The sequence below is a fragment of the Xenopus laevis genome, chromosome 2S (assembly GCF_017654675.1).
Source record: "Xenopus laevis strain J_2021 chromosome 2S, Xenopus_laevis_v10.1, whole genome shotgun sequence".
Lineage (NCBI taxonomy): Eukaryota > Metazoa > Chordata > Amphibia > Anura > Pipidae > Xenopus > Xenopus laevis.
Window position 1 is genome coordinate 17,242,345 of NC_054374.1, and position 22,831 is coordinate 17,265,175.

General features: G+C 39.2%; 1 protein-coding gene across 1 annotated transcript in view; it reads right to left on the reverse strand.

Moving 5' to 3' along the window:
* Positions 1-22,831, reverse strand: part of adamts5.S (ADAM metallopeptidase with thrombospondin type 1 motif 5 S homeolog) — a 78,678-nt gene that overhangs the window by 6,832 nt on the left and 49,015 nt on the right. The window contains exons 4-7 of the mRNA XM_018248864.2: positions 18,312-18,595; positions 16,559-16,742; positions 15,159-15,334; positions 14,350-14,525 (exon numbers count right to left, since the gene is read on the reverse strand). Of these exons, the coding sequence (XP_018104353.1) occupies positions 14,350-14,525; positions 15,159-15,334; positions 16,559-16,742; positions 18,312-18,595 (820 nt within the window). The remainder of the gene's footprint in view (positions 1-14,349; positions 14,526-15,158; positions 15,335-16,558; positions 16,743-18,311; positions 18,596-22,831) is intronic.

A 22,831-nucleotide genomic window follows, 5' to 3' on the forward strand; every position in this document is an offset into this window, starting at 1 on the left:
AACAGACTAGAAGTAAGGGCTATAAGGGATCTTAACAAACAGCTACAACTCTGCCCCCTCCATACACAAACATGTTTTAGCAATTCTCTCTCATCTCCTAGTGTAGATATTCCCAGCAGATACGTGCATGCATTGAACTTCCTCCATGCACCTAAAGTACATTTACTTGGCTTGCAAATTATTGCATCTCCATCAATACAGCCAGAAAGTGTTTTTAGCCATTAAACTGATAATTATTGTCTGTTTCATGCCTTGTACCTCCTAAATGGCCAATTTTTTGTAGTTATCATTTATTGTTTTACGTCGATGTGTAGTCAGTATCTCAAAGTGCTTTCTCAACGTTGTTCTGATATTGAAGGATAAGAAATAGCAGAGCATGCAGTTCTTCTGTATCTGAGATTACATCACCAGATAAATATTGCAGGGCGAAAGGAAACATCTGCTGACCAGAGCAAGCATTTATTACTGAATTAATGGGCTTGATTTACTAGAACTTAAATGACTTGCTTTTATTTAGGGAGGAAAAGACAACTTTGCTGGGATATTGGCAGCATAGGATTATATATATAGGGTTGCCAGACAATTTCCCATCTGTAGTCAATCTTCTCTTTTTCCCCTTATATAAAACCCACATCTTGTTCTGCCCGGGTCCTTCTCTCCAGTTTCATACGTGATTGTGGTTATTAGATAGCTACAGATGATTTACACCAAAACTGTAGGGCTTCCTCCATGGTGAGGCCATGAGCAGTAGCAAAGGGTGCTCAAATATAGGAAGAATGTCCATGTGCTTTTCTAGATACACCTAAAACGTCAGCTTGAAAGTCAGTGAATTTGTAATTTGGGACGAAAATGTATTTAGTATCTTGGATATTTTTTTATAAAAATGACTCCATGCAGGGGCATTTCATGAGCCGTTGCGGGAGCAGGTCAAAGGAGGTTAGCAAGGATAGTGCTGGAGCGCTCTCTGCACTAGTGGAGCTGAATTTACGGGTAAAAACCCTGAAATTCGGCTCTTAAAGTTACAAGAGGTGGCTTTTTTCCATCACTTGTAACTGTCCTCTCTCTTCTGCCTCAGGCACGGTTCTTACCTTGCCTCATAGACAGAGCGGCCCTGATTGCATGTTTGATACACCAGTGCCTTCTGTATATGTAACCTTGTTATGAAAGGACAGGGGTACCTTGACCAGGTTAGACCTCCAAGGGGGGCTTGAGAGAATAAAAATGAGTCTGACAACTATGAGTTTTTAGACAATGCATGATATACTGTATGTCAATTAAACAGGGGGAATCCACTGACTAAATCCCAGGCTACAGAGAACTGAAATACATGGAAAACTGCACAGCCATACAACCTAGTGGTACAAGTATCCACAACACCTTTTGGTTTGGGTTACAATTACCCTTTAAAAGAACTAATATATTTCTCTACTCTACTAAATACAGCATTTATATCTTAATCAGCATGTGGAGAAACTAATAAGTCTTAAAATAAATCACCATTTCTCTATGCTGTCCTTAACCAAAAAAAGGTATCACTTTAAAGAAATATCTTTTTTTTTTTTAATATTGAGTGAATGCTCTGTGACTATTGCTAGTCTCATCAAAGGAGAATGAATGTCTGATAAGAACCCCAGACCCCAAAACACAACCAGGAACTCTCTCTCTCTCCCCTACAGGAACATGTCTGGTTGAAGCCGAACTACATCTTGCTTCAACTTAGCATGCTCCATGTTGGTAATAACAGTAGAGAGAATCCAAGTGGAACCAGGTGGCACTTGTCACACCTCACTGTGCATTTTCCAACAAGGAAAGTCTATAGCTGTTGTATGGTGAGTCCCGATAGTGCAGTTTGGTAGGGAAGGAAGACTGTATAGGGGACTGGTTTTCTTCTTCTTTAAAGGAGAATGAAAGGCTTTGGACACTTGGGGGTGCCAAATGTTAGGCACCACCATTGATTGTATTGACTTACCTGAAACCCCGGGCCGGTGATCCTATCAGCAGAAAACTGAGGTTATTCCGGTGAGCACCATGAAGCGATCCTCTTCCAGCGTCTTCTTTCTTCAAATTTACCGGGGGCAACCGCATGCGCAGTTGAACAAAATAACTCTTTTGTTAAAGTACGGCTTTTTGTTCTACTGCGCATGTGCAGCCACCTTGGTGCAGTTTTCTGCTGTTGGAGCACCGGCCCGGGGTTTCAGGTAAGTCGATACAATCACTTGGGGGTTCCTGACATTTGGCACCCCAAAGTGTCCGAAGCCTTTCCTTCATCTTTAAGTTAAGTTCACTAAAACCCAGTGCAATCTTGATTAAAACAGTGTGTTCTAAATGTGGCATGTGATTAAAAGACAAGATCAAAGTATTCTATGGTCTATCCACAGTAGTATTAAGAGAACTTAATACAGTAAAGTACTGCATATCCTTGGGAGAGAAAAGAAACCAAGCCTCAAAATAAACAATTCTGTATAAATTGTAAGGAAAACCCAAAGTATTTAAGTTTCATTTTCTTTGGGTTGAGTTTTAGTATCACACTCCCAGTTCTGTCAAGTTGAGTCAATTTCAGCAAAAGCTTGCATTTATTTGTTCATAATATATGAACCAAATGTAATAATCCACGGCCATCGATTCCTTTCATTGCTAATCCTGTCATGGTTTATACGAGAGGTCATCTTGGAGAGGAAATATTCCAGGGCTGCTAACCATCTGCATTCTTTGTTTAGATAAGACCTTGAGCTGGAGAACGAGCCTGTGTATTTAAGTTGACTGCAGCATTCACTACACTACACTGCATTCATAACAGCAAAAGGTACACAACATGAAATTCTGTCCCAGCCAGACATAACAAGTGAAGTAAGGGAAGGAGTTAGTGTCTCCAGGGATCGAAACACATTTTCATAAAAACATGCCAAGGGAGCACCCTGTATGTTCTCTGCATAAGGATGGGCAGCGGTGTTGCATAAATAAGACAGATTAAACTTTTTGACGGTTGCAACACAATCTATAAAAGTAATGTGCATTTAAATGATGCCACAGGTAATTCTTGAGAGCATTGTAGGAAGTGATTATGGAAGTCATCAGAAAAGGCTAAAGGATGACAGAAGAGGAGGAGATCATGGCCAAAAAAAAGGCAAGCTGGCAGGGGCACGCTTAGAGGAAATCTTAGAAATCAATTAGGCCCTCGACATTACATTATCACCAGGATTGCAAACTGCTAGAATCATCAATGGCTTTTATCCACTCCAAGAACCTTCTGCAGTGTGAAAGCTCTTTTATACGAGGGTGCATTGTGTCTGTGGATGGAATAACTCAGTGTATGTCTGTTTGATATCCCCTGATGAAGAGTGACATGTGATCATTTGCAGAAAGTAAGGCTGAGTTAACACAAGCCACAATGTGCTACAGAGAAGTGACAGAACCATCATTACCAGAAGACTTCTTAGGCATCTGCATAAAGTTAAAGAACCAAGTCTAAAAAGCTAAACTTAATGTAAACTGTATTTATATTCATTTATCTTGATTTCAGTTACCAGTAGTTTAATTTAAGGCCATCCAGTCTTTCATCAGGTTCATGCTAAACATTATATACACAGAGTAGCCAAAAGCTTCAGCAAAATTCACAATATATGAGTCGCATACTACTGACTTCAAACAGTTCCCCAGGGAGAAAATGATCAAATCAGGTTCATGTGTGGCCACATTGAGCAGAGGCCCACTCAGCTGCAACATATCCACATGAGCAGATCATTAAGCATATAGCCAGCTTTAAAAATATTTTGAGTGTCTCACCTGACTATAACCCCTTAAGCACGACCAAGGACTGACTGTTCCATTGCACCAGCCTATTCTCCCCTTACATAGTGCCAGACCGAAAAACTATTTTTTTTTTTTGTTGAGTCCATGGAAGAGAGGGGAGGGCAGTAGGGCCTTGGTAGTTTCTAGGTCTCTTCTACAGCCACTTGACTGGCAAGATACTTGACAAGCCCTTCTTGGAAAACCTGGTTACTGATTGGTTGCCAATATTATTTGTTTGACAAGGTGCCTCTTTAAATACATTTCAAGCACATTGGTTTTTTTCCACCACAAAACAAACATGCATCATCCTTCATTTGTTACTTCTGTGGCCTCTCCAACTTGGAATGCACACAATCCAACATGGCACCTGCTGCATGCACTTTAACATAAACACTAAAATGTAGCTAATAACAGTGTTCCAACCGGGGATGCAAGCTCACTAATAGATAAGATTCTTTATTTGTCACATGCATAGTTAAACAGGTACAACATGCAGTGAAATGCATCCTGGTCCACTTTTTTGGATGGTGCCAAATTAGGGCAGAGACAGACGAGAAGATTCGGAGAGATTTAGTCGCCCGGCGACAAATCGTCTATTTTCCAGGCGACTAATCTCCCCATACTGCCTCCCTGCCTTCTGAAAACGAAGTGCTCCGAGTGCCATTTTGCTGGCAATTTAGATTCTAGCCAGCGGGAAGGCAGTTCAGTGAGATTAGTTGCCCGAATCTTCTCGTCTGTCTCTGCTCTTAAAACATACTATTAAAATACTATGGGGGTTATTTAATAAACTCCAAATGCAAAATTCCTGAAAAATTTGTGATTTTTTTTTAATAAAATCAGACTTTTAAAAAAAATCTAAAATTTTTTGCAGAATTCATTAAACCCCGAGGATGGAAAAGTCCGAATTAGAAAATCTGGCATCTTAGACCTGTCGAGGTAGCATATAAGTCAATGGGAGAAGACTCGTTGTTTTTTTGATGTGCGCTGGGTTTTGTGCAATACCCCAAAGTTTTCAAGCAAAAAAGCATAAGAAAGCTGAGTTTTTGGGTGAAAAATCTGAAAAAAATAGTGAAAATAGTGAAAATCTGAATTTTCAGGAGAATATAATAATAAATAAGCATAAAAAGCCAGAGTGGAGTTTGTAGCAAAAAATGTTGAGATAACATCGTACTTTGATAAATAACCCCCTACAACTAAGTACAAAAGGATTACCATAAAAATGTATATTAAGTATAGCAGCAGAGCAGATGTAATGCAGGATGAACCATGTTATAATGTTAATTAGCTCACATTAAAGAAACTAAGAATTGTTCTATTAGGACTGCATCACATCAAACCAATAATCTGTATGAATATCGCCCTTATTTGAGATGGGCAATCATATTGAAAAGACGCAGCATGCTGGGCTTACCAATGGCTGGGCTTTGCCAATCCACAAAAGATGGTCATTTTTGGAGGTACAATATATATAGATAAAATATATTATTTGTAAAAAAAATCCATCCATGCTACCGTTTCCTACAAGATTACATAATCTGCGATAATTCAGAATGTACACTTTAAAATGTTTGAATTTTAAAAATCACCAGTTGAATAACTGGATTACATTGCTAGCATTACTCTAAATATGGTTGTTTCTTATTACAGATCTAGCAAACATATGAAGCAGCAGATCTAAATTTGGTGACAGTTACCAGAGACACTTTATAAGGAACCCCCTGATCCAAAACATCCCTCAGTTCAAAGAATGTCTTCAAAGGTTCACTGGGCCCAAGGATCCCTCTTGTCAACATGAAGCAATAATTCAATTAAACATGGACCATCCAGGATAAATAAAAATCCAAGCTATTGCTTTAATTCTGTTATATCCACTAAATAAAGTAATATAGCTGTTATTAATAAAATTGTCAGACTGAATTAAATATAAAAAAAAGGAAAAACATCAACTTTCAGTTCTGGGCCTTCTGCCTATAAATGCATTTATTGTGGAGTGAGCCAAGATAAGGAAAGAAAATTCTATGTGTTATAAAAATATCCTTATAATTATCCAAGTACTGCAGCCCAAGTTCCATCAGACATATTGAAATGATAAATGCAGTGGCATAGTTAGGCTTGCCCATTCCTTCCTTCTTCCCTCTGTGGTGTGCAAGTTGTCCCAGGACCTGATACCCCTAATCAATGACAAGTGTATCACACATACAGGGTCACAAGGTGAAATGATCCAGATCATTTTCAACAAACTAATAACATGCTATGAACAGTGTAGGTAACGCAAGGCAAACCCCACTGAGATAGCTACCTATATATTCTACCACTGTGACCCCATAAATATCATGGACCCCATAAAATGCAATCAAATCAATTTCCTGGTCCAGTCTACTAATGAATTTTAAGAATACAAAAGAAACGTAAATATCAATTTATGTCGGAAATGCATCCAATCTAGCTTTAAAGGGGTGGTTCACGTTCAGAACGTTCAGAATAGCCCCAATCAGAAGGAACATTTTTGTAATCTATCTTTATTATTTTAAATGGATAGTTTTGAAGCTACAGACCATATAAGCTATGGATCGCTGCTGCTAAAAGCCTCTCTTCTCTGCTGTCTGCTGCCTCTCAGCTAGGGATCACCGTCACAGCTCTAGGGATCACGGACACGGCTCTAGGGATCACCGACACGGCTCTAGAGATTACCTTCACAACTCTAGGGATCACCTATACGGCTCTAGGGATTACCTACACTCTAGGGATCGTCGACACAGCTCTAGGGATCACTGACACAGCTCTAGGGATTACATACACGGCTCTAATGATCACTGACACAGCTCTAGGGATCACCGACACGGCTCTAGGGATCACCAACATGACTCTAGGGATCACCGGCACGGCTCGAGCGATTACCTACACAGCTCTAGGGATCACTGACACAGCTCTAGTGATCACAGACACGGCTCTAGGGATCATGGACACAGCTCTATGGATGACTGACATGGCTCTAGGGATGACCAACACAGCTCTAATGATCATCAACACAGCTCTAGGGATCACTGCCACGGCTCTAGAGATTACCTACACGGCTCTAGGGATCACCAACACAGCTCTAGAGATCACCGATACGGCTCTAGGGATCACCGAAAAGGCTCTAGGATCACCAACACAGCTTTCCATTCTGCCCAAACAGGAAGTGGACACTGATCTGCGCATTACTCCCCTCTCCTGCTTCATTTGCATTTCACTTATACTATTGGCTAAATCTTGCCTACCAATCCCATCAAAGATATGCAAATGAAACAGGAGAAGGAAGCATGCGTAGAGCCAGATTAGTTTTTTTTGTTTGTTTGGCTACCTGCCTGCCATCTAGTGATAAGCGATATTTTTTGCCAAATTTCCCCGTGAAAATGATGCCCATAGACTTCATTAGGAGTGCGCCAAAAAAAATTTGCCACCCAAAGATGAATTTTGCCGAATTTGCCCATTTCACCAAAAACACTCTCTCTCTCTGAAACCACTCTCTGTATATACTTCTTGTACGCAGACACATGAGCCTCTTGTTATCTAGGTGTTGGCCTATTAAGGAATTTAATTTATGCATAAGTCACATCAATCTTTCTACTGAAAGACTGTGTTAGTCAGTAGTGATGGGCGAATTTATTCGCCAGGCGCGAATTCGCGGCGAATTTGCGCGATTCGCGCCGAGCGAATAAATTCGCGAAACGCCCGCGAAAATTCGCGCTAAAAATTCGCCGACGTCGAAAATTCGCCGGCCGTTTCGCAAATTTTTCGCCGTTTCGCGAATTTCGCGCGAAATTCGCAAATTTTTCGGCGAAGCGAAACGGCGCAAATTCGCCTATCACTATTAGTCAGTGATACTCAGCATTGCTTTTTAGTACAGAAACTTTATAAAGGTGACTACTACAGAATAACAATGTTAGAGCCTTCACAAAGTCTTCATAATATCCAAAGACTGTTTTTTTAAAGCTGATATTGAGCATGTTCTACTCCTACATATTGCCAGAGCAAATAGAAAGATAAGATCTGATAAACAACAAGGCTTATTTTGATCAGAAAATGTTTTCATCCTTCCACTCCATTTCATTAGGGGGTGAGTTGTAGCAGAACTGTTGATTTCAATCAGTTTATGTTTGTAACAGATGTCAAACACAGTTCACATACCACTGGCTCAAAATTTGTGGTTTTTCTATGGAAACTCTTGTTAAAGATCTGGTTAAACATATGTCAAAGCTTTTTCCTATCTGGATAAAGCTGAATGATCATACTGCTGAGGTTGGGGGGTGCCTACTTGGAAGTTAGGCTGAATATATTACACATTTATATAAAGCAGGGTGCATAGCTACAAGCCTCTGGGGGAGATATGTTGAAAGATGGCAATATATGGTTTGATTTCAGCTCCTTCAGTCCAAGTTGACAGCTTATCTGCCAGTGAATAGGGCACACCGACAGGCCTACCCAACTGAGAATCAACCAGATATCAATCAAATAGGTCTAAAATTTTAGTCAGGGCTATGGCCACAGTGCATCTTTGATTCAGCCCTGTATACCCATCGTTGTGATCCAATTGTTTGGCCCTCAAAGTGGAAATATCCACTTTTTTGGTGACCTTGTCAAATCAGTAGATCTTTCAATGTATGGACAGTAGTGATGGGTGAATTTGTCCCGCTTCGCCACGAAATTCGCCAGTGTCAAAATGGGCGCTGGCGTCATTAGAGTCAATGGGCTTCCGTTAATCGTCTATTCCGTTGCTGGCATCTAAAAAAGTCACCGGTGGCAAAACTCAGAAATTTGCCGCAGATTTGCGTATGGCAAATAAATTCGCCCATCACTAATGGACAGCTTTAGTCATCCAACTGGAGGACCATGGGCTGGAGATATCCAAGAGAAATATATTTCCCCTAAACTGATCTCTTTGATCAACATCATCATTCTACTGTATGATTGTTACAGGTTGGTTGTAACCCTTTATACTTCAAAGCTGGTTATTCACAGAGAAGCAGAGCAGAAAAACTTTGTTGTTTTCTATACAGGTATGGCATCTGTTATCTGACAAGCTGTTATCCAGAAAGCTCAAAATTGGGGGAAGCCATCTACAGTAGAGTCCATTTTAATCAAGTAACGCACATTTTAAAAAATTATTTCCTTTTTTTCTGTAATAATTAAACAGTAGCTTGTACTTGATCTTGATCTCAACTAAGATATAATTAATCCTTATTGGACTCAGAACAATCCTCTTGGGTTTATTGAATACTCAATGATGCTTTAGTAGACTTTGCAATCCAAATAATGGATCCATTATACAGAAAATCACAGGTCCCAAGCATTCTGGATAAAAAGTTCCATACCTGTATATACAAATAGAGAAGGGCTATGCTGGACTTGGCAGAAGAAAATTACCACGTCAGATGTAGATTACTAGTCGTGGATGAAGCTACAGTATTTGTGTAGCAGCAGAGGAAGAATAAAGAGGCAAGAGGCTGGGACATAACTAGAGATATTATACAGCTTTACAATGTTATTGTCACATACGGCTCCCTAAAATCAGAACAAGTGCTAGGCTCCCTGGTCACGGCTCAATCTTCCGCCTGTAGCAGCCGCCTTTGGCCTCGGGAGGAGCCCTCAGCTACTCAGATGCTGCCAGGTCTTAAGAGAGGAACAAAGCAAGTGTTTTGAGCAAGCAAAGGTGCATGTTCGTTTCCAAGGTTTTGGATGGAAGGCAACAGTTCAAGGAGTAGACTAAAAGCATGGTTAGGCAGTCGGTACAGGTAGATTTCAAGCAAGGTCAGACAGGCCGGAGTCGGTACAGGCAGAGTTCAAAGAGTAGTCAGGGAGACAAGTGTCAGAATTGGCAGAGTTCAGAATAGTCAGGCAGGCAAGGATCAAAACCGGAATCAAACAAGACAGAAACCGCACCCAGATACTAACAAGTTAGACCTAACAACGGGCAATGATTATTGGCCCAAAGCCCCTTTAGTTACATTCAAATTTTGAGCCACAGCGTAATGAAATCACATGCCACCGTATTAAACCTGGAAGTGACTGGCCGCGCGCGGTAGAGGAACAGACGCCAAAACGAGGACTAGGGTGGTGGTGCATCCTCACCGTGCCCTAGTCCCCACTGGACCACCAGGGTATGTTACAGTTTTAAGGTTGAACAGTATGTAGTCGGGACTCTAAACTGCAGATTTTTCCCCCATGCTGAGCCCCGGAGGGGGAATTGTGGCCTGATATCAAGCTAAAACATGTTTATTCATTGCCTCCTGTTGCTGCAGCTAAGTGTGTCAACCTTGACAGAAAAACGTACAGTACACATACAACTGCAAGAGGTATTTTTTTCACTGGACCACCAGGGTATGTTACAGTTTTAAGGTTGAACAGTATGTAGTCGGGACTCTAAACTGCAGATTTTTCCAGTGTCACTAGAAAAAAATACCTCTTGCAGTTGTATGTGTACTGTACGTTTTTCTGTCAAGGTTGACACACTTAGCTGCAGCAACAGGAGGCAATGAATAAACATGTTTTAGCTTGATATCAGGCCACAATTCCCCCTCCGGGGCTCAGCATGAAGAATAAGGTTATTACCACTACATTCCCAAGTTTACATTGATATTGATATTGTGTGAGAAGGCACTGATATTTGTTATTTTCAAGAAATGGGGAAGTTGCTCAGCTTCAAATACTGAGAAATTTCCTGGAACAAGAATTCTCAAAGACACATTTTTAAATCAATTTTTCCAATTACTTTTAAATTTGGAACAGCTGGCAACTTTGTTGGTGCTCCAAAGAGCGGACAACATAATGGTGTGGGGGTTATTGTTTAGATTGAACGGTTTTAGGTAGAGAAAGAGCAAGTCTGGTTGATCATGGCTATAGGGAGTGTGAATTAAATTACCAAATTTATACATCTGTAATCCTGGGAAGCATTCCACTATTTTATATAACTGGCAGTTACATATAATCAAGTTAAAGAGGAACAAAAGCCTACTGACTGTCCCCTCCCAAATTGCACCATTGCAATGCCCTTGATAGCAAATTCCCATTATTCCACATCTCATGCTAACCAGGCCCCAATCAATTGTAATTCTCTCTCTTAGGAGAACCAACCCTGTATTTTATTACCCAGTGCTCTAAACGGCCAAAACTGCTATAAGGCACCTATAAAAAAAAAACGAAACATCGTCCATCATACATATCATACTTGAGATCTAGCTGACCTATATTTTTAAACAAATTTTAAAAAGACAATTTCAACCACCACTTTTACAGCAACAGGACACAGGGTGATTTGGGGCATGTCTCCTGCCAAGTTAGTTCCTCTTGTTTTTTCAACTGGGCCCCACATGCCAATGACCTAAAAATATTTTCCCTTTTTATTTGTAAGATATAGAATATTTAGTAGATATAACCAGTAACAGAGTTACTGGTTATATAAGAGTTTTTTTGTCTAAAAATCCCAGTGACATTGGGATGTGTGCAACCATGGATTATTGTGCAGGATTTCAACCAAAGCAAAGCTCTGTAACACCCGAGAACCTTCTATTTTAAGTGATTGGTTTAAAGACCTTAATTGGTTTAAATTGCCTTAATTTAAACTTCCGGTGCTTTTACTAACCCATGCAATGGAAGGCACTTGGCTCTAAATAACATTTTGTCAGGAGTGCCCGATGGTGTTCCCGTCTCCAGCTCCATCTTGGACACGGTGCCCATTACGCACATGGATGTGTGCGCAATGACATCACGTGCTTGGTGCGAAAGTTTGAAAAAAGAGAATGCAGAGGTCACGAGTTCAAGGCCCAATTATAGGAATTGCTGCTTCTATTCCTGGGTGTTCCTAAATTGATTCTTATTGTATTCCTGGACTTTTGCCTAAACCTTTTACCACGATCCTTTGCTGCTTGCCACTTGAACTTTTGCCTATTATCCTGTTTCCACTACTTCCTGATCCCTTTGGTTACCTTGAACTTGGACTTAACCCTAGAGTTTCTTTTTTTTCATGGAGAGGTCCTTGGTCCGGACTTCTCCATGATTGGAGCCGCAAGGCTTTTCTGATAAAAGTTACATTTAAGTTACATTCACTTAAAAATTGTACATCTGTATTAGAGCACTCAATCTTCCATCAAATTTCAGATAAATTTACTGCAAGTGAAGAGCCAAGGGAGTAATGCACAAATCAGATGTTACAAAGGAAAGAAATGCCCTTTTTGGTTTGAAGTGAATATAGGAATTTTAGTAATTAACTTGACTGTTTTTTTGTCAAGCAATTTGAAAATATTGTAGCTATGAAATGATCTGCTCATCACTGAGCATTTTACATTTCCTCAGAAATGTTTCATTTCAATAAAACAATCATTTGAAAATATTTTAGATATGGAATGATCTGTTCACAGCTGCCCTAGCGGTAAATATCTATTTTACAATTCAATAGAAACATTTAAAATGTATTGAAATAAAATAATTTGTAATATTTTTTATTTAAATGAATTATTTGTAATAAAAAAACATAAACTTAAAAGAAAAATGTATCTTTTTTTTTTAAATCAAATATGTGAAACATCTTTGTTCCCGTTAATGATTACAAAAGTGAGGTATTTGTGCCTGATCATGTTTTTTTTCAATTGGCCAATTTGAGTTCAAGCTGGGACATCATTAAATCTGAGCCTTCTATCTGCCTTTGGGGCCTGTAGCTGTACTTTTCTTTCAAGCCAATGTTTATTTGTCTATTTTGCTTCAGGACACAATGAATGTCATAGAGGTGTTTATATGGCTACTTTATGTTATGTTTATTTGGCTACTGTGGATCTTGTTTAAAAGAATCATCATGAGGCAGAGACAAAAGTAATTCTGTATGTGAGGATGACTTTTTAAGTATGCAATGTACCGCTTCAGGATTTATTTTATTTTAATATACAGGTATGGGATCTGTTATACGGAAACCCATTATCCAGAAAGCTCAGAATTACAGAAAGGTCATCTCCCATAGACTCCATTTTATTCAAATAATCCACATTTTTAAAAATGATTCCTTTTTCTCTGTAATAAGAAAACAGTATTTTGTACTTGATCCCAACTAAGATATAATTAATCCTTATTGGAAGCAAAACCAGCCTATTGGGTTTATTTATTGTTTGCTTGATTTTCTAGTAGACTTAAGTAGTGATGGTCGAATTTGTCCATTGTTCGCTTCACCACGAAATTTGCGAATTTTCAGCAAAATTTGCGAAACGGGTGAAAAATTTGCGATAATTCGCCAGTATCAAAATTGTCGCTGGCGAAAATGTTATCTGGAAAACCCCAGGTACCGAGCATTCTGGAGAACAGGTCCCGTACCTGCACCACAATTATATTTTTTATCAATATTGTAATATTTTTCTAAGACCTTCTAAGGTTATAGTCTTTGTTTGTTACATTGCCGCCCAACTATAAATGGACAACACCCTGACCACTCAATTAATAGTCTATCATAAGTAGCAATGGGTGAATAAATTCACCAGGTAGGGATTTGCGGCAAATTTCCTCCTTTCTCGAAACTGCAACGATAATTTGTCGGAGAAAAATCTTTACATTCACATACAGGTATGGGACCCATTATCCAGAACCCTGTTATCCAGAAAGCTCTGAATCAGGGAAAGGTTGTCTCTCATAGACTCAATTTATCCAAATAATCAAAATTTTAAAAAATGATTTCCTTTATGAACTTGATCCAAACAAAGATATAATTAATCTTTATTGGAGGCAAAACCAGCCTATTTGATATATTTAATGTTTAAATGATTTTCTAGTAGGCTTAAGGTATGAAGATCCAAACTACAGAAAGATCTGTTATCTGGAAAGCCCCAGGCATTCTGGATAATATATCCCATACATGTATAATATTGGAGTCCCTTCCTTATTTAGCCCAATAGTTCAGCCAAATCTGATTAGTTGACTAGACACTTGCACCTACTACATATGGAGGATACTTTCTTAAACTTTTTAGGACAAGTTTGGGATTCACATATGGGACCCATCATTTAGCATGTGAGTAATTATGTATATTATTCAATTTGGTCTAGTTTTTAAAAGTTAAACTGCAAAAAGGTTTTTTTTTGAATAATACAAGATTGTTTTTTCTAGAAATCTATCAATTTTTCTTAATCTATCAAATAAATTTAGTAACACAAACCTGCCGAGAACAATTCAAACCAAAGGGCGCAACTTTCTTATCACTCCAGTAACACGAGAATTCTGGAGTTGCCTTTAAAGTCTAGAGGAACCATGTGCAACACACGAGACAAAACCAGAAAAATTGTGTACGTTTTTTGAATTTTGATAAATCTGCACAATTGTATTTTGTAGGTGGAGATTTTCCATGAATCAGAAGGGATCAAGGACGCCAACCAATGTATTTTCAGTCCTGGCCCAGTAGGTTAAGAACCTCTTATCTATACAGACTTCAGTCAATTGTTTAATTAATAGGAACCCTACGGCTTTGTATCCAATAAATATAGAATGAAAATAATAATATACAAAAATCACCTTTTTTTAAAAAAAAAATTGCGCTTAAGATAATACCTTTTAGTTGTGAAGGTGCCCATGACCTTTGTACAGCTGGAATTGTCGCCTCCACAAATACCACATTTATCAAACTGGAGCTTGGAACCTATAATTCCATCACAACCCGTGCGGATGCATTTTCCTCTTACGCACACCGAATTGCTGTAAGGTCTACATTCAGTCCCATCAGTAACCTGCCGTAAATAAAAAAAGGGGAAAAATATGAACTACAAAGGGAAAGGCTATATCTCGTCTTACCAGAATGAAACATAATTGTCCTGGACAGGAACATGCCTCGTAACAGAACAGCCAGCGAAACGACACATTTTCTATAAACAGTACAAGCTATTATTTCTCTACAAAAACAATCATCACTTTTCAGTCTATTTGATTTAAGGTTAAAAGAACAAGTTGTACCATTTACTCGACAGAAATATTGTGGGAGAGAAACAACACATTTTTTGGCCCAAGACATAACCAATTTTATAATCAAGAACTTTGAGAGTACAGATATCTCCTTTAATGCCAATAACAACCTAGACTGTATCTAGAGCCATAGGAACCAATAAAATAGGGCTTCTACTGGGAATATGTCCTGCAAAATTTGGTTTTATTAATTGGGGCCTTAAAGGAGAAGGAAAGGCTTCGTGCACTTGGGGGTGCCAAGTGTTAGATATCCCCAAGTGATTGTGTTGACTTATACCAGTGAGCACCACGGGGCGATCCTCTTATCCACTGTCTACTAAATCAGACAGTAGACCACAAATAAACCTGCTTTGAGAATATTAGTAAATGAAATACTGGGGAAATAATATATCATAAATTACCTTTTGTGAAAAAACAACATAATATCCAGTTCCTTTGGCTTGACAGATAAGCTTACAAACATCTCCGGGCTGAACTCCTGCATACTTTGGCACCCATTCAACAAATGTCTTCATGCCTTTAGCATCAGTTTGGTAACCATTCCTTGCTTCACACTGTTGTTGCCGGAAAGATTTAGCTTAAGGAAATGGAAAAGGTTAAGGTTAATGAGATGTTTTCATGTAAGAAATGGGTAAAGAATGTTTTTGATGTTTTTATTAGTATACAACTTTACTAAGGGTTGGTTTTTTGGATTAGGGAGAAAAGGGCATTAGCGTTGGCACTCAACATTAGTTGGAACTATTGGGGGGGGAAAATATGCATAAAGTAGACCAGAATAGTAATGTAACAGTTGATATCAGGGGAACCCATTGGGCTGCCTTTCATCCCTTGTTAAAGGGCAGTTTCCAGAGCTGGAGTACAAATGCTGGAGATCCACAGATTGGACAGTCTTTCTGCCCAACGGAGTTCACAAATTTCCTAAAATCTATTTATTTTCTAATGCCAAATCAGATGATCCTAAAACTATTAACTGTCAGTTGGTTGCAATGTCAAGAACAAATATTGCATATGTTAGTGCATAACCCCAAAAATGTTGCAGAATTTTAACCTGCACCATGGTGATTTAAGAAAATGGAATTTGAACCTCTTAAAATGCCATGGTGCAGGTTAAAATGTTGCAAATATGCTTTATGCCTGAGCACTGTATATGGCTATACCAGGTAGAAAGTAGAAAGCTATCTAAAAGTCCAACTTCTTTTCTGTATAACACATAAAAGAAATTTAAAAGAAAAACTGAATGATAGATGTGTCTTCACAGCACGGCATTAAGACATACCACACCGTGGGACATTAATCAATACAAAGTTGCTCTTCTGAAGGCACGGCATTTCAGTGCAGAAAATACATTGCTGCATTATTTATCAAAAGGGCTACATGAGACTGATAAATACTGCATGGCTGGGCATTAAAGGGACCTCTCAACTTTACGGAAATGTTTTTTTGACCCCCGAAAAGTTTTTCATGAAATCGCCAGAAAAGCCTGAAATGTTCAGATTATCATACAAAACCCAAAGCAGACAATAATATCTTTAAATTGCAAATAGGACTGCCATTGACCTCTACTGGACCTCAACAGGTTGAAGATGGAGTATTTTCAGATTCTGACTTTTTGCAGCCTCGGGGTATAATAAATCTCGAAAAATTCTAGTTTTTTTTTCCACTAAAATTTGGATTATAGTAAAAAAAAGTTTTTTTTCGAGTTTTTAGCATTCGGACTTTAATAAACCCCCTAAGAATTACTAGCCTTTATTTTATTTAATTATTTGTGGTTTCTGAATGATTTACTTTATGTTCCTCTTACCATTAGATGGGCATGGTGTAACATTGCAAGAACGGTAAATGGCTCTCTTCCCTATGCAATACTTTCCACTGTTTTTAGGGGCAGGATTATTACAGTGGCGATACGCAAACTGGACTCCTCCACCACATGTGCGAGAGCACTGTCCCCATGGTCCCCAGGAGCCCCAATTACCATGGCTGGAAACCTGTAGGGTAGAGAGATTTAAAGTGTGAAAATAAAAAACACAGCTTGGTTAAAATACATATAGTCTAAATGAAAATATATATCATATATATATGTGCTACAAGTGACTTAGGGGCAAATTCACTAAGATTCGTAGTTGCGCCAGGCGTAACTTCGCCGCACTTCGCCGCACTTCGCCGCACTTCGCCAGGCGTAGTTTCGCCAGCGCTTCGCAAATTCACTAAAATCCGAAGTTGCGCTCAGGGGTAGCGTAAGGTTGCGAAGTTGCGCTAGCGTTGATTCGCTAGGCGAAGCGAAGTTACGCTAGCAATGGTTAATTTGCATACGGCGCCAAATTCAAATTTCAATGGAGGAATACATATCAGCACTACAAATGCCTAGAAAACCTTCAAAACATCAAATAAAATTTTTATTTTGCCCTACACATGTGCCCACTGTCTAGGTAAGTTGCCATGAGTCAGGAAATGTAGGGGGGAAGGAGGGGAGCCCCAAAAAAATGTTCGATCTTTTTCAGCCTATCACCCATAATGTAGAAAACACGCCAGCGTTTTTTGGGACTTAGAAAAAATGTTGACTTTTTTTGAAGCAATCCCTATCTACTCTATTGCGCTTCGCCTGGTCTGAGGTGGCGAAGGAAGTCTAGCGTAAAAGGTAGCATTCAGTACACTGCGCTTTAGTGAATTTGCGTAGTTACGTCCGTAGCGATAATTCGCCAGGCGTAAGGGTGCGAAGTAACACTTGCGAATCTACGCCAGCGTTCATTAGTGAATTTGTGCAGTAACGAAAATGCCAAACGCTAGCGAAGTAACGCTAGCGTTCGGCGCTTCGGCGCTTAGTGAATTTGCCCCTAAGGGTAATCCCTTTATTAAGTGAGTGTTCCAAGGATAATAGAAGCAAAAGTGGATAGGAACCAGCAAAGCAGCTGTTTCCAAGCTAAAATTCACCATTAGGTGATCATAGGCCCAGTAGTTGTGATCTCAGAACTTGGACACGGGTTACAGACCCATGTGGTAATGGCTGTACTATATGAGACTATTTGGCCTCTTAGATCCTTCTCATTGAGGAGGATGGATGTTTTTTAGAACCTGGTTTGGTGCAGACCCCAGAAGAATACAAAACAAAATAGTGTCCCTAAAAATAACTTTATTAAAATGGACCCAGCCAGTATTAAACAAGGTTTCCATCAACTGATCCCATTTGAGAGTAGCACACATACTGATATGTTTGGTCTGATTGCTAAACAGACAGACCTGTGAGCAATTTGGCAATGAATAGGAGTCAAGCTGCACAGAGGCCAATTTTGTGAGCCAAATAACCTGATCACAAAGCAAATTGCACAACTAGCACTTCCAGGTCTAACAGAAACCTTTGCAGCTGCCAAAGTAAAGGTCAAGGGTTGACCAGGTTTTTCTATGCTGAGTGCTCAAATTTAATGTCAATCTTTGTGATCTTTGTACAGTTAGAATGATCACCATGTGGTGCCACTCATTATATCCGCCAGGTTGGTAAAAAGTTAATTCTTATGTTTTAATTATGTTTTCACTGCAGGTATCTTAATGGTCATACATACCGAATAATATTTCTTTTTGTTTTTGTCAACACATTTTCCATGGAGGCATATTCTTCCTTTCCCGCATGGTGTTCCCTCTACTGCTGGAAGTTTCTTAGTTAAACACACCATCTGGCCTTGCCGTACAACTGCGCACCATAAACGTGAGCAGACATCCATGCCGGGACATACAGTGTATGTGGGCCCAAAGGCAAGTTTGCACTGACGGATGGCATCATAGCTCTGTCCAGGAAGCTCTTCTGGTCCCAAGATCTGATTTCTAGGTTGATCCAGTAAACAGTTTCCTGAAAAGGCAAATACAGTCATATGAAAAACTTTGGGAACCCCTCGCATGTCTTTCATTTCTGAGTACTGGGGTGTTTTCTGAACAAAGAATTTTAGTGAAGAAGTATTCAGTTGTTTGAAATTTAATCAAATGTGAAAAACTAGCTGTGCAAAAATGTGGGTACCCTTGTAATGTTGCTAATTTAAATGCACGTAAATGCTCTGATTTCTGTCAACACCAAATTGGTTGGATTAGCTTGTTAAGCCTTGAACTTCATAGGCAGGTGTGTCCAATAATGAGAAAAGGTATTTAAGGTGACCAATTGCAAGTTGTGCTTCTGTTTGACTCTCCTCTGAAGAGTGACAGCATGGGATCCTCAAAGCAACTCTCAAAAGATCTGAAAAAAAAGGTTGTTCAGTATCATGGTTTAGGGGAAGGCTACAAAAAGCTATCTCAGAGGTTTAAACTGTCAGTTTCAACTGTAAGGAATGTAATCAGGAAATGGAAGGCCACAGGCACATTTGCTGTAAAACCCAAATCTGGCAGGCCAAGAAAAATACAGGAGTGGCATAAGCGGAGGATTGTGAGAAAGGTTACAGACAACCCAAAGATCACCTCCAAAGACCTGCAAGAACATCTTGCTGCCGATGGTTTATCTGTACATTGTTCTACAATTCAGCACAATTTGCACAAAGAAAATCTGTATGGCAGGGTGATGAGAAAGAAGCCCTTTCTGCACTCACGCCACAAACAGAGTCGCTTGTTGTATACAAATGCTCATTTATTCAAGCCACAGTCATTTTGGAACAAAGTGCTTTGGACTGATGAGACAAAAATTTAGTTATTTGATCGTAACAAAAAGCTCTTTGCATGGCAGAAGAAGAACACCGCATTCCACGAAAAACACCTGCTAATTACTGTCAAATTTGGTGGAGGTTCCATCATGCTGTGGGGCTGTGTGGCAAGTTCAGGGACTGGGGCCCTTTTTAAAGTCGAGGGTCGAATGAATTCAACCCAATATCAACAAATTCTTCAGGATAATGTTCAAACATTAGTCACAAAGTTGAAGTTACGCGTGTGTTGGATATTCCAACAAGACAATGACTCTAAACAAATTGGAAATCTACAAAGGCATTTATGCAGAGGGAGAAGTACAATATTCTGGAATGGCCGTCACAGTCCCCCGACTTCAATATCATCGGAAATCTATGGGATAATTTTAAGCAGGCTGTCCATGCTCGGCAGCCATCAAATTGAACTGAACTGGAGAGATTTTGTATGGACGAATGGTCAAAAATACCCACATCCAGAATCCAGACACTCATCAAAGGCTATAGGAGGCGTCTAGAGGCTGTTACATTTGCAAAAGGAGGCTCAACTAAGTATTGATGTAATATCTCTGTTGGGGTGCCCACATTTCTGCACCTGTCTAATTTTGTTATGATGCATATTGCATTTTTTCTGTTAATCCAATAAACTTTATGTCACTGCTGAAATACCACTGTTTCCATAAGGCATGTTATATATTAAAAGGAAGTTGCTACTTTGAAAGCTCAGCCAATGATAAACAAAACTCCAAAGAATTAAAAGGGGTTCCCAAACTTTTTCATATGACTGTAGATTTATATATATATATATATATATATATATATATATATATATATATATATATATATATATATATATATATATATATATATATATATATATAAACTCTATAGTACTTCCCAAGCCGGGCTGGCACTCCTAGGGAAGGCCCAGAGCAGGTAAAGAGAGGCTGGGGTGTTCTAGAAAAGGTCCTATCAACTTTCTTCCCCCTGATATGCTTCTGATAATTAACATCCTACAGCCCTGACATATTGGGAATATCCCTAGGATTACAGTGCTTTTAGATTAGGAAACTATTGATTTAGAATGACAAAAAGTAAACACCAGTGTGCCTCTGTTCGGTTGCTATGGGCAGCGGCAAACATTGCACGTTACCAAACATCCAAAGAACAAATAATGAGAGTTCTACTTTTGTGGTAGAAGACTATATAAAACTAGCTTTGTAGGTTTCTATAAAACTAAAAGAAATATTTGGGGAATCAGCCTGTGCTAATGCTTTCCATAACTTTGGCTACAGCGGATACTTTTTTTTAATGGGATTTCATTACTGTCAGCAGTCTTAAGCTAAGATGAAAAATAAAAGTACAAATACAGAAGCAACCGCCTCCGTGGAATTCTACAAAGCTGTCGTGGCTCCTAAAGAATTCAGTTTGGCAAAACTCCACTGGGTCTGAAACAGCAAACACTCCTGCCCTTGTGCCCACTCCAGGCTTTGAAAACCAGCCTCTACTTTCAATGCCGGTTGTTTCATGGAAAAAGAATTAAAAAACAAGCATGTAAACCGGAACATTAAAACAGACTGTTGGTAAAACAGAAAAGCCAATTTGAAAAACACACTGGTAATTCCACTAAGTGACCTCATCTACCCTCTGTTAAAGAATTCAGGTCATCTGTTTCTCAGCTTTTGTCAATGAAGTGTTGTTTTCACTAAACCAAGTAGTCCTTTTGGGAACTAAATACTGAAATAAATAGAAGCAATTCTGGCCAAACTTGGCCCTTTGTTGACAAATATAATGTATGGGCAGGACAGGCTGCTCTCCTTATGTAATATATATAAAAAAAATGAGGGGAAACAAAACTGGAATTAATTTACAGCATGATTTTAAAGAAGCCATACTCTAAGGTTGGGAAGGGATTGTGAAGGATACAAATTGCTGCAGTCAAACTGTTTCCCTACAAATCCCAATATTTGTCCAAAGACTTTTGAAGGAGTTATGGATGAACAGCAGATGGAGGGTCTATATGAAGCCTTGTGACTAATGGAGAAGGCCCAACATTAGCCAACTATGGAGCAGCTGGAGTCCTGCATACATCCTTATATAAATAAGATAAGCAGTTTGTGTCAGGAGTGCAGGGATCGCTCTGTCTCTGGTAAAACCAGCAACCGCTAATCGCTTCTTCTCAGAACAAACCCCTCCTTCTTCTGTCACCATGGATGGTCAACAAGAATATGAGGTTGAGAAAGGTTTGGACTTGAGAATCTCCAGAGGTTCTCTACAGTTTCTGATTCATTGGAAAGGTTTCGATCCCGAGGAATGTTCCTGGGTAAAACACACTGTCCACACCCCCCCAAGAATTCTACAAACAATTTCCAAGGAAACCAAGATGTAGTGGTCCAGTGGTACCCCCTGGGGGAGCTGTCAGGTGCACTGATGACATAGCCCTGGGCGCTTATCTTCATTGTGCCATGCACAAACTCGAAACAAAAAAGCACCAGGGTCACGGGTTCAATGCTCGATTATAGAATTTACTATTGGTATCCCTAGGTATTCCTAACTTGATTTCTGGACTTTTGACCTTAACTGAACTTTTGACTTTGATCCTTGCTGCCTGCCTATTGAACCACTCCCTGAATTTTGATTATGATTGCTTACCGCAAACTTGGACTTGACCCTACAGCTTCCTCCTTGGTCCGGACTTCTCCACGCTTGGACCCATTTGGCCCCTGACAGTTTGGTCGAATCCATGAAACCAAATTGGAAAAGGAAGGTTATAGGTCCCAAAATTCATCTTTAAATAAGGTCATGAATGAAGAATACATTCTTCGGAGTTGTTCTGAATTACATTAAGTCCAATATTAGATATACTTAGTTTTATCATATGTCTGAAGAAATGCACCTGAGAGGCTACTTGGATATAAGAAGAACAGTTTGTCTCCTATTTATGGAGGAATGCTAGTGTCTGGTCTGGTCTCTCCAAAAACTTTTATTCCAGGAACAAACTAAATTTAGTATCCATGGAACAGATTATGACAGCAACCTTTTGAGTTAAACCTCCTTCAGCAAGATCTACAGGTACAAGAGGTTACAAGGAAACTAAAGGAATGTAAAGACTTCAAGGGAAACCTCCATAAAGGCAAAAAAATACTAAATTAGGGCCACCAAGAAGCTGCATCTTAACACAGAACAGCAATCTCAATATGATCATTAGGATCATGGCTCTAATACAGAAGTAGAAGATGAAAGCCAAGGAGCAGAGACAAAGGATGAACTCTACATTATTTAGAATATTTAAAGCACTGGTAACTATTAATCTTCACCAGACTATACATCCATAGGGAGCGCTAATACACACCATTGGCATAAATTTTATATACTATAGTATTTTACTTGGAAAGCCCCATAAATCTTAGTAATTTAGACTTTAA